At 47.6% G+C, this 12,919-nt stretch overlaps 1 protein-coding gene across 11 annotated transcripts in view; it reads left to right on the forward strand.

Annotated features, from left to right (window-relative positions):
- Positions 1–7,480, forward strand: part of C4H5orf52 (chromosome 4 C5orf52 homolog) — a 56,171-nt gene extending 48,691 nt beyond the window's left edge. For 4 of the 11 annotated variants that reach the window (XM_054489095.1, XM_054489100.1, XM_054489099.1 and 1 more), the window contains one exon: positions 5,503–5,814. In XM_054489095.1, coding sequence (XP_054345070.1) covers positions 5,503–5,661 — 159 coding nt within the window. In that variant the 3' untranslated portion in view covers positions 5,662–5,814. Of the gene's footprint in view, positions 1–5,502 lie in introns of all 11 variants that reach the window. The other 7 variants (XM_054489091.1, XM_054489092.1, XM_054489093.1 and 4 more) reach the window with 5 other exon arrangements.
- The last annotated feature ends 5,439 nt before the right edge of the window (positions 7,481–12,919 follow it).

Here is a 12,919-nt window from a genome sequence, read left to right on the forward strand (position 1 = left end):
TCTTTTGAGCTTCCCTCCATGTTCCAGGGTCAAGTCTGGATGGGCCCACAGGATTCTAACTTTAAAAACAATTGGAGATCCTTAAGAGATGGTGCCAGATCCTCTTGAAGGTCACAAACACCAAAAGAAGAGTAGGGATCTGGGCATTTCTCTTTCTGCTACACTTCCATGGGTGTGGTGTAGTGGACATAGATGGGCAAGCCAGCTTTGTGTGACCCTGGGTGAATCACACTTCCTCCAGACTCTGCTTTCTCATTTGTAAAATAGGATCTATTAAGATCCTCTCAGTTGCAGGTAATATAAACTGAACTTGAACTAGTTCAAGCAAAATAGAGAAGTTGGGTTTACATAATCAAGGATGGACAGGGCAGAGTCACCAGTGTTTTTGGGGAAAGTAGCCAGGGGCTGTACTACCACCAGATATGTCTTCCGTTCTCTCTCATCATTTTTGTATCCTCTTTTTTTTCTTTTTTTTTTTTTGAGACAGGGTCTCACTCTTTTGCTCAGGCCAGAGGGCAGAGGCATGATCACAGCTCACTGTAGCCTCAACCTCCTGAGTTCAAGCAATCCTCCCACCTCAGCCTCCCAGGTTGCTAGGATTACAGGCATGTGCCATCATGCCCCGCTAATGTTTTGCACTTTTAATAGAAACAGGGTTTCACCGTATTGCCCAGGCTGGCCTCAAACTCCTGGGCTCAAGTGATCTGCCCGTCTCTGCTTCCCAAAGTGCTGGCATTATAGGCATGCTCCACTGTGCCCAACCCTTTGCAGCTCTCTGAGCAGTGGTATCATTATCATTATCAGACTGGTTGAACCTGGGGAGCAAAGCCACAGGAAACCCTGGCCTGTAGACCACAAGGAGTGCTTCCACTGCTGCTCCAGTTAGACAAATCCTGGAGCAGGAATCCAGTTGGCCCCACTTGGTTCATGGGCCCATCCCTGTTGCAATCATTGTGGTCAGGTGGTGTGGAGTATTTTGAGAGGCCTATGATAAGTTGGGGGCCAACTCAGTGAGTGGGGAATGTTGTACACCTTAGGTGAGGCGAGGAACTCTGAAATTCTCTTAACTGGAAGCTCCTGAGTTGGCTTTAGGTATACTTGAGGGCTGTGCCAACTTTCAGCTGCCCAGAAGCTTCCTTTTTTTTTTTTCATTTTTATTTATTTATGTTTTTGAGACAGAGTTTCATTCTTGTTGCTCAGGCTGGAGTGCGGTGGCTCCATCTCAGCCTACTGCAACCTCCACCTTCCAGTTTCAAGCGATTCTCCTGCATCAGCCTCCCAAGTAGTCGGGATTGCAGCCGCCACACCTAGCTAATTTTTGTATTTTTAGTAGAGATAGGGTTTCACCATGTTGGCCAGGCTGATCTAGAACTCCTGACCTCATGATCCACCCACCTCGGCCTCCCCAAAGTGCTGAGATTACAGGCATGAGCCACCGCGCCCGGCCCTTTTTTTTTTTTTTTTCTTGAGATGGAGTCTCCCTCTGTCACCAGGCTGGAGCTTGGTGGCACCATCTCAGCTCACTGCAACCTCCACCTCCCGGGCTCAAGCGATTGTTCCACCTAAGCCTCCCAAGTAGCTGGGACTACAGGCATGTGCCAGCACACCTGGCTAATTTTTGTATTTTTAGTAGAGATAGGATTTCACCATGTTAGCCAGGCTGGTCTCGAACTCCTGACCTTAGGTCATCTGCCCGCCTCAGCCTCCCAGAGTTCTCGGATTACAGGCATGAGCCACTGCACCTGGTCTCAGAAGCTTCCTTTTAAAAGCTATTATGGAGCACTTATAGGTTTTAGGTAACCTGACATCTATTATATATTATTACCCCCATTTAATAGTTCAAAAACTGAAGCTCAAAAGAGATGGAGGAACTTCACTAAGATCACACAGTGAGTCACTGCAGAGTTGCAAACCCCAGTCTGACTAACCATCATGCAGGATATTCTCCCTAAGGACAGACATTGGCTTCTCCAGTTTATAGACCTAGTAACTAGCAGAGAGGCCAGCTTGTAGGAACTCAGAGGCTTTGAAGGCCTCTGTGACAATGTGGTAGTGTTTCTGTCTCTCTAAAAGTGTGATCACATTAGGGGAAGAGGTGTCTTTGGCTAACCATGGATTTCAAGGAGGACAGCTAGGTTCTAGCATCCTAGGCATCCCCTGAGTATGCTCTGAGAACAGTGAATGGTGGCTGCTATTCCTTCATCTATGGCTGCAGTCCTCAAGAGGTTTTGCCCCTCAGGGGATATTGGCAATGTCTGGAGACATTTTGATTATTACATTTTTTATATTAACGATGATAGTGGTGCTACTATCATTTAGTAGATAGAGGCCAGGGATGCTGCTGAATATCCCGCAATGTATGGGACAGCCCTCCACCACACACTGCCTAGCTCAAAATGTCAGTAGTGTCAAGGTTGAGAAACCCTGATTGGTAAGAGTCATGCTCAAGGTAAAATCACTAGTTGAGAGAGGCCAAAAAGCCTACTGTCATGGGGTGGACTAGAAAATGGTGGTAAGCCAGGGCGGTGGCTCATGCACTTTGGAAGGCCGAGGCAGGTGGATCACCTGAGGTCGGGAGTTCGAGACCAGCCTGACCAACATGGAGAAACCCCTCTCTACTAAAAATAGAAAACTGGCCGGGTGTGGTGGCACATGCCTGTAATCCCAGCTACTTTGGAGGCTGAGGCAGGAGAATTGCTTGACCCCGGGAGGCTGAGGTTGTGATGAGCCAAGATCGCATAATTGCACTCCAGCCTGGGCAACAAGAGTGAAACTCCCTCTCAAAAAAAAAAAAAAAGAAAGAAAAAGAAAAGAAAATGGTGGTAATAAGGTTGGGCGCAGTGGCTCACACCTGTAAGCCCAGCACTTCGGGAGGCTGAGGCAGGTGCCTCACTTGAGGTCAGGAGTTCGAGACCAGCCTGGCCAACATGGTGAAACTGTCTCTACTAAAAATACAAAAATTAACCTGGTGTGGTGGCTTGAGCCTGTAATCTCAGACACTTGGAAGGCTGAGGCACAAGAATCACTTGAACCCAAGATGTGGAGGTTGCAGTTAACCAAGATTGTGCCACTGCACTCTCTCTAGCCTGGGCAATAGAGTGAGACCCTGTCTCAAGAAAAAGAAAATGGTGGTAATAGCAGCCACTTGGTAATGGCTGGATCAGAATAATCTCAGGTGCATGACAAAAGTGGAGATTGCTGGCCCCTATCCAAACCCTATTAAGCAAGAATCCTTGGGGCCTACGTTTGTATCAAGCAACTGAAACGCTTCTGACGTTCAGCCAGGTTTGGAGAACACGGACTTGAACTATGTCATTTAGTACCCACCCTCCCTCTTTAATTCCTCAGGTCAAGTAATCATGTCAATATTGGCTGGCCTTTATGAAGAAGTCCTTTGCTTAACCTTGTGCTAGGTCTTCAGATAATGTTAGTGCTTATCAGAATCCCCTGGAGGGCTTGTTAAAAACGTACATTCCCAGGATCACCACCCACCACATTGTTTCTACGTGCCCCAAACCTCCCCATCCTTCAAAACCTAGCCTCAGTTTATATGCTAACTTCTCTGGGTAGCTTTTCTTTTCTTTTCCCAGACAGAGTCTCACTCTGTCACCCAGGCTGGAGTGCAGTGGCACAATCTCAGCTCAATGCAACCTCTGCCTCCTGGGTTCAAGCGATTCTTGTGCCTTAGCCTCCTGAGTAGCTGGGATTACAGGCGTATGCCACCACACCCAGCTAGGTTTTTTTTTGTATTTTGAGTAGAGATGGGGTTTCCCCATGTTGGCCAGGCTGATCTCAAACTCCTGGCCTCAGGTGAGCCACCTGCCTCGGCCCCCCAAAGTGCTGGGATTACAGACGTGAGCCACAGCACCCAGCCAAGTGAAACTTGTCGTGGTATCTCCCTTCCTTGAACTCTGTGCTTCTTTTGGAAGTGGATCACTTTCTCTCTTAGAAATATTTGGGCATGTGGGCTGGGCACAGTGGCTCACGCCTGTAATCTCAGCACTTTGCTGAGATTTCCTGTAATCCGCCGTGAAGCTGGCGGATAGTCAGGAGATCGAGACTATCCTGGCTAACACAGTGAAACCCCGTCTCTACTAAAAATGCAAAAAATTAGCCGGGTTGGTGGCGGGCGCATGCAGTCCCAGCTACTCAGGAGGCTGAGGCAGGAGAATGGCGTGAACCCAGGAGGTGGAGCTTGCAGTGAGCCGAGATTGCACCACTGCACTCCAGCCTGGGTGACAGTGCGCAACTCCATCTCAAAAAAAAAAAAAAAGAAAGAAATATTTGGGCATGTGTCTTACCTCCTGACTACATTGTAGTTACTATGAAGACCTGTGGCAGTTTTTCTTAGTATCCTCTCCTGTAGCTAGCTCATTGGAGTAAATGAATAAGACATAGGATGTTGGCTTCCCACACCTTACCGTCTTTTGGGGGACAGGACAGAAGTTATACAATAGAAGAAATAAGTAGAATTTAGTGTGATATAGGAGATGTCACAGACAATATGTGGGAAGCACCAAATGATTAATAGGGACAGGGCAATAGGAGTTATGGAGAGACAAGATGTACCCCTCCTAACCGCGCCCCCCACCCCCCACCCCCGGCCCACCATCTTTTTTCTGACCAGTCTTCAGATAGGGATTTTTTTTTTTTTCTTGAGACAGAGTCTTCCGCTGTCACCAGGCTAGAATGCAGTGGCACAACCTCGGCTCACTGCAACCTCTGCCTCCCGGGTTCAAGCAATTCTGCCTCAGCCTCCGGGAGTACCTGGGACTATAGGCACCCGCCACCACGCCCAGCTAATTTTTGTGTTTTTAGTAGAGAGTGGGTTTAACCATGTTGGTTGGGGTGGTCTTGATCTTTTGACCTCTGCCTGCCATCGCCTCCCAAAGTGCTGGGATTACAGGTGTGAGCCACCGCGCCTGGCCAGATAGAGATGTTTTTAAGGTCAAAGTCAGGCTCCCAGGCTGCAAACTGTCAGAAGGTATCATAGGAGTTATTTAGCTTTTTTTTTTTTTTTTTTTTTTTTTTGAGACAGAGTCTCACTCTGTTGTCCAGGCTATAGTGCTGTGGTGCGGTCTCACACCTCCTGGGTTCAAGCAACTCTCCTGCCTCAGCCTCCCAAGTAGCTGGGATTACAGGTGCCTACCACCATGCTTGGCTAATCTTTGTATTTTCAGTGGAGACAGGGTTTCACCATGTTGGCCAGGCTGCTCTCAAACTCCTGACTTCAAGTGATCCACCCTCCTTGGCCTCCCAGAGTGTTGGGATTACAGGCGTGAGCCACTGCGCCAGGCCTTGGAGTTATCTAGCTTAATGCACGCTTTTTACAAATAGAGAAATAGGCTCCCTGTGAGTCAAAGCATATGGAATGTACATAGGGTCCAGCTGACACTTTTCCCACTCCCACGTCAGTAGCACAGATGCCTGCCCTGCTGTGAAGTAATCCTAGTCTCACCTCTTGAGGATCTTGATCCTAACCTCACCTCTGTTTTTTGTAAGGTGAGCGCTTTAGAGAAGACCAAGAAAAAGATCAGCCACTACTATGAACACCTGAAAAAAAAGTTCATGACAGAGCAGCTCAGAAAGCTGGGGCGATGGAGAGAGGAATCCGTGAACATCGACCGGTACTTAACCTTCGGTATACCACGACCAGTTTAAACTCCAATCTCCCAAGAAAGGCCAACCACCCTAGTTCTGGCAAAGGGATCTGCCCCAGGGTCACGATGACACCAGTGTGACCCAAGGAGAACCAGTAACTACAACCTACACAACTGTAGAACAATAAACAGAAACCAGCAGACAGCGGAGCACAACAAATCCTCAGCAATCCTCATATTCCTTGCCCATGCATCCCCTCTATTCTGGTGAAGGAGGTCTGGTAGTCTCGTAGACGCTCAACTCAAAAAGGTAGGATCAAGCTAGCTTCCATGCTTAAGGCGAAGATTGACCTCTCGGTGCCCACATGTCTGAGGTGACATGCCAGACCAAGTGTGCTGGGACAGTGGTACCTTAGATGGAAGGCCTCAGTAATGCCACTGCCTGGCATTCCAGTGGTAAGGAGGTCAGGGGGAGGCATCAGAAGGACCTGGCTTAAGTGCTATTTCTACCACCAGTCAGCCTTGTGACCTTGTCACCTCCTTGGACCTCCATTTCCTTATTTGAAAGAATGTGGTAATAGTAAGGGAACCTACCTCCAAGGTCTAGCATGAGGATGTAAAGTGCTGAGCCCAGGGCTCATCATTTCCAGTGGTTCTCACCATGATGGCTCCAGTAGCCTTCCAGTAGTCCCCACTCTGTACTCTCCACACCACACCCGGATAGTCCCCACACTGTAGCTTTATTTGCGAAGATCCTTCATCTGGAACGCCCCTTTAGCTCTCTCTTCATCCTTCAAGGCTTATCTGTATGTCACTTCCTACATGGCATTTTTTTCTTTTCTTTCTTTTTTTTTTTTGAGATGGAGTCTCACTCTGTCGCCTAGGCTGGAGTGCAGTGGCGCAATCTCGGCTCACTGCAACCTCCGCCTTCCAGGTTCGAGTGATTTTTGTGCCTCAGCTTCCTGAGTAGCTAGGATTAAAGGCATGCACCTCCACACCTGGCTAACTTATGTATTTTTAGTAGAGAAGGGTTTTCGCCATGTTGGCCAGGCTGGTCTCGAACTCCTGACCTCAGGTGATCCTCCCTTCTTGACCTTCCAAAGTGCTGGTATTACAGGCATGAGCCACCATGCATGGCCACCAAAGTCATTTAATTCCTGGAGACCCCTAGCAGGAACACTTTCCAGCCCAGCCCTTTGTTAAGTCAGAAGTGTTACTCTGCCTATTAGAATTCTGGGCCTGGTCCAGCTGCTGACTTTGAAAGTCTGCAGACCTATAAGGGCCAAGGGGACAGAGCCAGGGGCAGGCCTTGGACTTGGACCTCCTGCCTCCCTCAGTAATCTCTCTCTGGGTTTCAGCTCTCCCACTTGCTCTTCAGGAATGGTGGGGCTGGTGGGTGGTTTCTGCACTTCCTTCCATTTCTCAGATCCTGAGATGTGGCACAGAGCTTTGCACACATAATGCTTCATGAATGTCTGCTGAGTGGAAGGAAACAAATCCTGCTCTAAGCAAAGCAAGAAAGTCCAGGCTTATCCAAAATGATCACTCAGGGAGAGTTTAACTTGACTAATCACTTTACAAAGTGATTCCCAGTGGTATTCCTTACCCAGTCTGCTCATCCAGGAGCATTTTCAAAGCTTCTGTCACCAAGCCACTGTCATTCAAGTTGGGTCTCCCAGCTAATGGAAGTACCCCTCCCTATACAGGAGCTTTGTGTGATAGTGTAAGTTTGGCCAGGCGCAGTGGTTCATGCCTGTAATCCAAGCACTTTGGGAGGTCTAGGTGGGAGGATTACTTGAGGCCAGGAGTTTGGGACCAACCTGGGCAACATAGTGAGACCCTGTCTCTACAAAAAATAAAAAATAAAATGAAAAATCAGCCTGATGTGGTGGCATGTGCCTGTACTCCCAGCTACTTGGGGACCTGAAGTGGGAGGATTACTTGAGTCCAGGAGGTCAAAGCTGCAGTGAGCCAAGATTGCACCACTGCACTTCAACCTGGGTGAGAGAGCGGAAACCCTATCTCAAAAAACAAAAAAAACTTCCTATAGTTAAAAAGCATTCACCTTCCACATCATCCAACACATGTTTATTTATTAATAGCTGCATATATGTACCAGGCACTCTTGTAGGTGCTGGAAATCATTAGTGAACAAAACGGACTCAAATCCTCTGCTTTCATGAAGGCACGATCCTTAGCTCACTGCAACCTCTGCCTCCTGGGTTCAAGCGACTCTCCTGCCTCAGCCCCCCAATAGCTGGGATTACAGGTACTCACCATCATGCCCAGCTTTTTTTTTTTGTATTTGTGTAGAGACAGGGTTTCACCATGTTGGCCAGGCCGGTCTTGAACTCCTGACCTCAGGTGACCTGCCCGCCTCAGCCTCGCAAAGTACTGGGATTACAGGTGTGAACAACTGCACCCAGCCAAAGCTTATATTTGAATAGTCTCGGGGTGGTGGAGAGGGGAGTAGGAAGAACAGAAATCAGATGAAACAGGAATCAGCTGCTGGACTCTGGTGCCTCTGGCTGAAGGCAGGATGCCTCCTTTGGGCTTTACGGGGAGAATCTGGTTTGCACAGTATTTTCTCTGTGCAATCCTTTGGTGTCTGGAAATGCTGTTCACAAGCCTGGAAGGCTGTGTGTGTCCCTCCCTGCTTCAGTGAGATTTCCTTTATCTGATGTGCATGATCTTTGCAGTCAAATGGCTCTGATTTGGAATCTCAGCTCTGCCTTGCAGAAGAATGTCATTTTGCCCCTTGGAGCTTCACCTTCCTCATCTGGAAACTGGGAATAATTGTAGTACCTATCTTATAGGCTTGTTCTGAGAACCCAGTTAGCTTGACAAGAACCTAGCCCAAGGCCTAGCATCTTGTAGGTGAATGGGAAGGGGGTTTTGTTGGGAATTGTAATTGTTGCGTTGTACCTGGAGTTGACACATACACTTCAAGAGGCAGCCTGGTGCTGGGGAGTGAGCCTTGGAATAAGAATCTAGAGGTGGGAGTTCAGCTTATATGACTCCTCAATTTCCTCTGAGACCCTGAGCAACATACATTCCCTTTCCGAGCATTGACCTACTCTCTTCCCTCATATTCAGTTAATCCCCTAGGAGGAGGAGATTGGGTTGAGATACATCCATATCCTCCAGGGGGCCTTGGAGCATCCCAAGCCAGCATGTGCCTGTTGGGAACCTGGTCAGGAGCAATGGTTGGTCACTGGGGTTCCAACCAAGCCCTCCACAGTTACTTCTTGAGGGCTGAGTGCACTCGTTCCACAAGAATGAAATGGTCACCAGGAAGAATTCTTCCTTAGCTTTGTCATATTAGAGGGCTGGGAGGGCCTGATTCCCTGGAACCTGCCTTTTCAACCTGACTTCCCATACTTCTTCCCATGAGCCAAATCCCATGAATTCTCTCACTTCTCCAAACAGGCCCCTTGATTTTCCACCTTGGAACTCACTTTCTTCCTCCCTTCCTCCCTCCCTCCCTTCCTTCCTTTCTTCCTTTTGTTTTTCCTTTCTTCCATTTTTTCTTCCCTCCTTTCTTTCCCACCACCCCTCCCTCCTCCTCTCCCCTCCTCACTTCCCCCCACCCTTCCCTCCCCTCCTCTTCCTCTCGTTGCCTAGGCTGGAGTACAGTGGCATGATCATAGCTCACCACAGTCTTGAAGTCTTGGCCTCAAGTGATCCTCCCACCTCAGCCTCTTGAGTAACTAGGACTATAGGCATGTGCCACCATGCCCCACTAATTTTTTTTACTTCTTGTAGAGACAGGGGTCTCACTGTGTTGCCTAGGCTGGTCTTGAACTCCTGGCCTGAAGTGATCCTCCTGCCTGGGCCTCCCAAAGTGTTGGGAATACAGGTGTGAGCCACTATGCCTGGCCCACCTCAGAACTTTTCATTCTACTGTTCACCCTGAAAGGAATATAGATTTCCCTTCATTTCTACCTGAGGAAATTCAGCTCAGACCTTTCAGGGCCTGCCCTGACATGAGCTCTGCCTTCCAAGACTAGACTCTGTCCATCTCCCATCAGACTAGGAGTTTCCACCAGGCAGGGGCTGGACACGTCAGGAAAACAGAGGCTTGGATGGATAACCCTTTCTTTGTAAAAATTGCATTATGCAGAAGCAGCCATATTCTCTGGAGCTCTCAGGTAATTTCCATGGTGGTCCCCCCAACCCCTCATTGCTTTAGAGATTCTGCATACTTCACTAAGGAATCATTGACTCCTCTGAAAGGTTTTCAGATAAAACCTGTCACTATCACTCTAAGCAGAAGTCGCTAATTAATAGTCCTCCTGGGACCAATAGTGGGGCATTGATTTGATCAAACACTATGCTTCTCATGGTATTGAATTTAAGTACTTTGGGTGTGGTATGGAAGCTGCAGTTAGCTGCAGCTCCCACCACTGCCATCTCCCTAAACCCAAGTGCACTTAATCTCCCTGGCTTCTGAAGGTATGTGAGTTTGTGATCACTCCAAAGTGTTAGAACAGCAGTTCCTTTAAAATAACTAACAAGTTTTAAAAACTTTAAAATCGTAATACAAGCACTATATATAAAATTCCATTTAAAGGGTATTCAATAAAGGAAAATTCCCCTCCTCCTCTCCAGGGCCACAGCAATAACCATTTCTGTGTATCCTTCCAGAAATGTTCTAAGAGCGTAGGCCCTTAAGATGCCCTTTATGGGCTTCATAAATTATGGGCAAAACTTTATTTTTATGTATTTATTTATTTGAGATAGAGTTTCGCTCTTGTCACTCAAAAAAAAAAAAAAATTTAGCCAAGTGTGGTGGCACATGCTTGTAGTCCCAGCTACTTGGGAGGCTGAGGTGGCAGCTGTGACTGCACCACTGCACTCCAGTCTAGGTAACAGAGTGAGGTCCTATCTAAAAAAAAAAAAAAACAGAAACAGAAAAAAAGAAGCCACCAGCCTGGCATTGCCCAGCTCAGTCAACAAAACACCCTTTTTTTTTTTTTTTTTTCTTCGGGAAAAGTCATTACAAATGTTTGGCCAAGGGCAGGTCTAGCATGTCTCCCAGAAATGGGCCTGCCTTAGTATCCCTTCTATACCCAGGAACTAGCTAGAAAAAGCTTGAAGGAAATCTGGTCTCAGTATAAACATGATGATGGATTTCACAGTGCAACAGTTGGGAGCCCGTAGTCAATTTGCTTTCTGTAATTAGAGGTCTGTGGGGTGCATTCATATTCACAGACAGCATTGTGATTCCCATTTTACAGAGTAGGCAGAATTTCAGAAAAATTCCAGGGTCTGCCTAAAGTCAAAGCCAAGTGGTGGAGCCGGGCGCGGGGCTCATGCCTGTAATCCCAGCACTTTGGGAGGCCGAGGCGAGTGGATCACTTGAGGTCAGGAGTTCGAGACCAGCCTGACCAACATGGAGAAACCCCGTCTTTAGTAAAAAATATAAAATTAGCCAGGAATGGTGGCGCATGCCTCTAATCCCAGCTACTCGGGAGGCTGAGGCAGGAGAATCACTTGAACCTGGGAGGCGGAGGTCGCAGTGAGCTGAGATCACGACATTGCACTCCAGCCTGGGCAACAAGAGTGAAACTCTGTCTAAAAAAAAAAAAAAAAAAAGGCCAATTGGTGGATGAGTCAGGATGAGAATCCACAGCTCTCAGTATTCATCCCAAGCTCCTTCCTAGGTGATCCTGGGCCACAATTCAGAGGTGGAGGGCAATGGATTCCTAGGACTTTTTTTTTTTTTCCTATTTTTATTTATTCATTGAGGCACCACTGCACTGTGTCCTTGGCAACAGAGTGAGACCCTGTTGCCCAGGATGCAGTGCAGTGGTGCCATCATAGCTTACTGCAGCTTCAACCTCCTTGGGCTCAAGTGATCTTCCCACCTCAGTCTCCCAAGTAGCTGGGACTACAGGTGTGCACCATCACTCTGGGCTTTTTTTTTTTTTTAACTTTTTGTAGAGAAGGAGTCTCCCTGTGTTGCCCAGGTGAAGGGGGCCAGCCCCTCCACACCTGTAGGTATTTCTCATCAGGTGTGGAACGAGAGACTGAGAAAAGAAATAAGACACAGAGACAAAGTATAGAGAAAGAACAGTGGCCTAGGGGACCGGCGCTCAGCATACGGAGGACCCACACCAGCACTGGTCTCTGAGTTCCCTCAGTATTTATTGATTACTATTTTCACTATCTTGGCAAGGGGAATGCGGCAGGAGAACAGGGTGATAGTGGGGAGAAGGTCAGCAGGAAAACATATGAGCAAAGGAATCTGTGTCACAAATAAGTTCAAGGGAAGGTACTATGCCTGGATGTGCACCTAGGCCAGATTTATGCTTCTCTCCACCCAAACATCTCAGTGTAGCAAAGAGTAACAGAGCAGCATTGCTGCCAGCATATCTCGCCTCCAGCCACAGGGCGGTTTTCTCCTATCTCAGAATAGAACGAATGTACGATCAAGTTTTACACCGAGACATTCCGTTCCCAGGGACGTGCAGGAGACAGAGGCCTTCCTCTTATACTAATCCTCCTCAGCACAGACTCTTTACGGGTGTCGGGCTGGGGGACGGTCAGGTCTTTCCCTTCTCATGAGGCCATATCTCAGGCTGTCTCAGCGGGGGAAAATCTTGGACAATACCCAGGCTTTCTCAGGCAGAGGTCCCTGCAGCTTTCCGCAGTGCATTGTGCCTCTGGTTAATCGAGACTGGAGAATGGTGATGACTTTTACCAAGCAAACTGCCTGTAAACATATTGTTAACAAGGCACATCCTGCACAGCCCTAGATCCCTTAAACTTTGATCCCATACAGCATATGTTTCTATGAGCACAGGGTTGGGGCTAAAGTTACAGACTAACAGCATCTCAAGGCAAAACAACATTCTTAGTACAGATCAAAATGGAGTTTCTTACGTCTTCCTTTTCTACATAGACACAGTAACAATCTGATCTCTCTTTCTTTTCCCTACACCTAGGCTGGTCTCAAATTCCTAGGCTCAAGTGATTCTCCCACCTCAGCCACACAAAGTGCTGAGATTACAGAAATGAGCCACTGCGCTTGGCCTCTAAGGGCATTTGGATTTAACATTCCAGGATAGGAAAGCAGGGCTGTGTGCTTCAAGGTCAAGAGTTACCTGCCCCTGGGATTTGTAACGAGATCACCATTTCAATAGAGGTCATTCTGAGAAATCCTCAGGGCCAACAGCATGTCCCAGTTTATCTGACAGGGTATTATAAACTTCACAGAAACTTCTCAAACCAAATTTAATTGACTTTGGAAAGAAAGTGATTCCTCACTTTTGGAGTTGAAAAGTTAAAGGTTCATGAAATCAGAGGCCTAGAAT

The sequence above is a fragment of the Pongo pygmaeus genome, chromosome 4, assembly GCF_028885625.2.
Source record: "Pongo pygmaeus isolate AG05252 chromosome 4, NHGRI_mPonPyg2-v2.0_pri, whole genome shotgun sequence".
Lineage (NCBI taxonomy): Eukaryota > Metazoa > Chordata > Mammalia > Primates > Hominidae > Pongo > Pongo pygmaeus.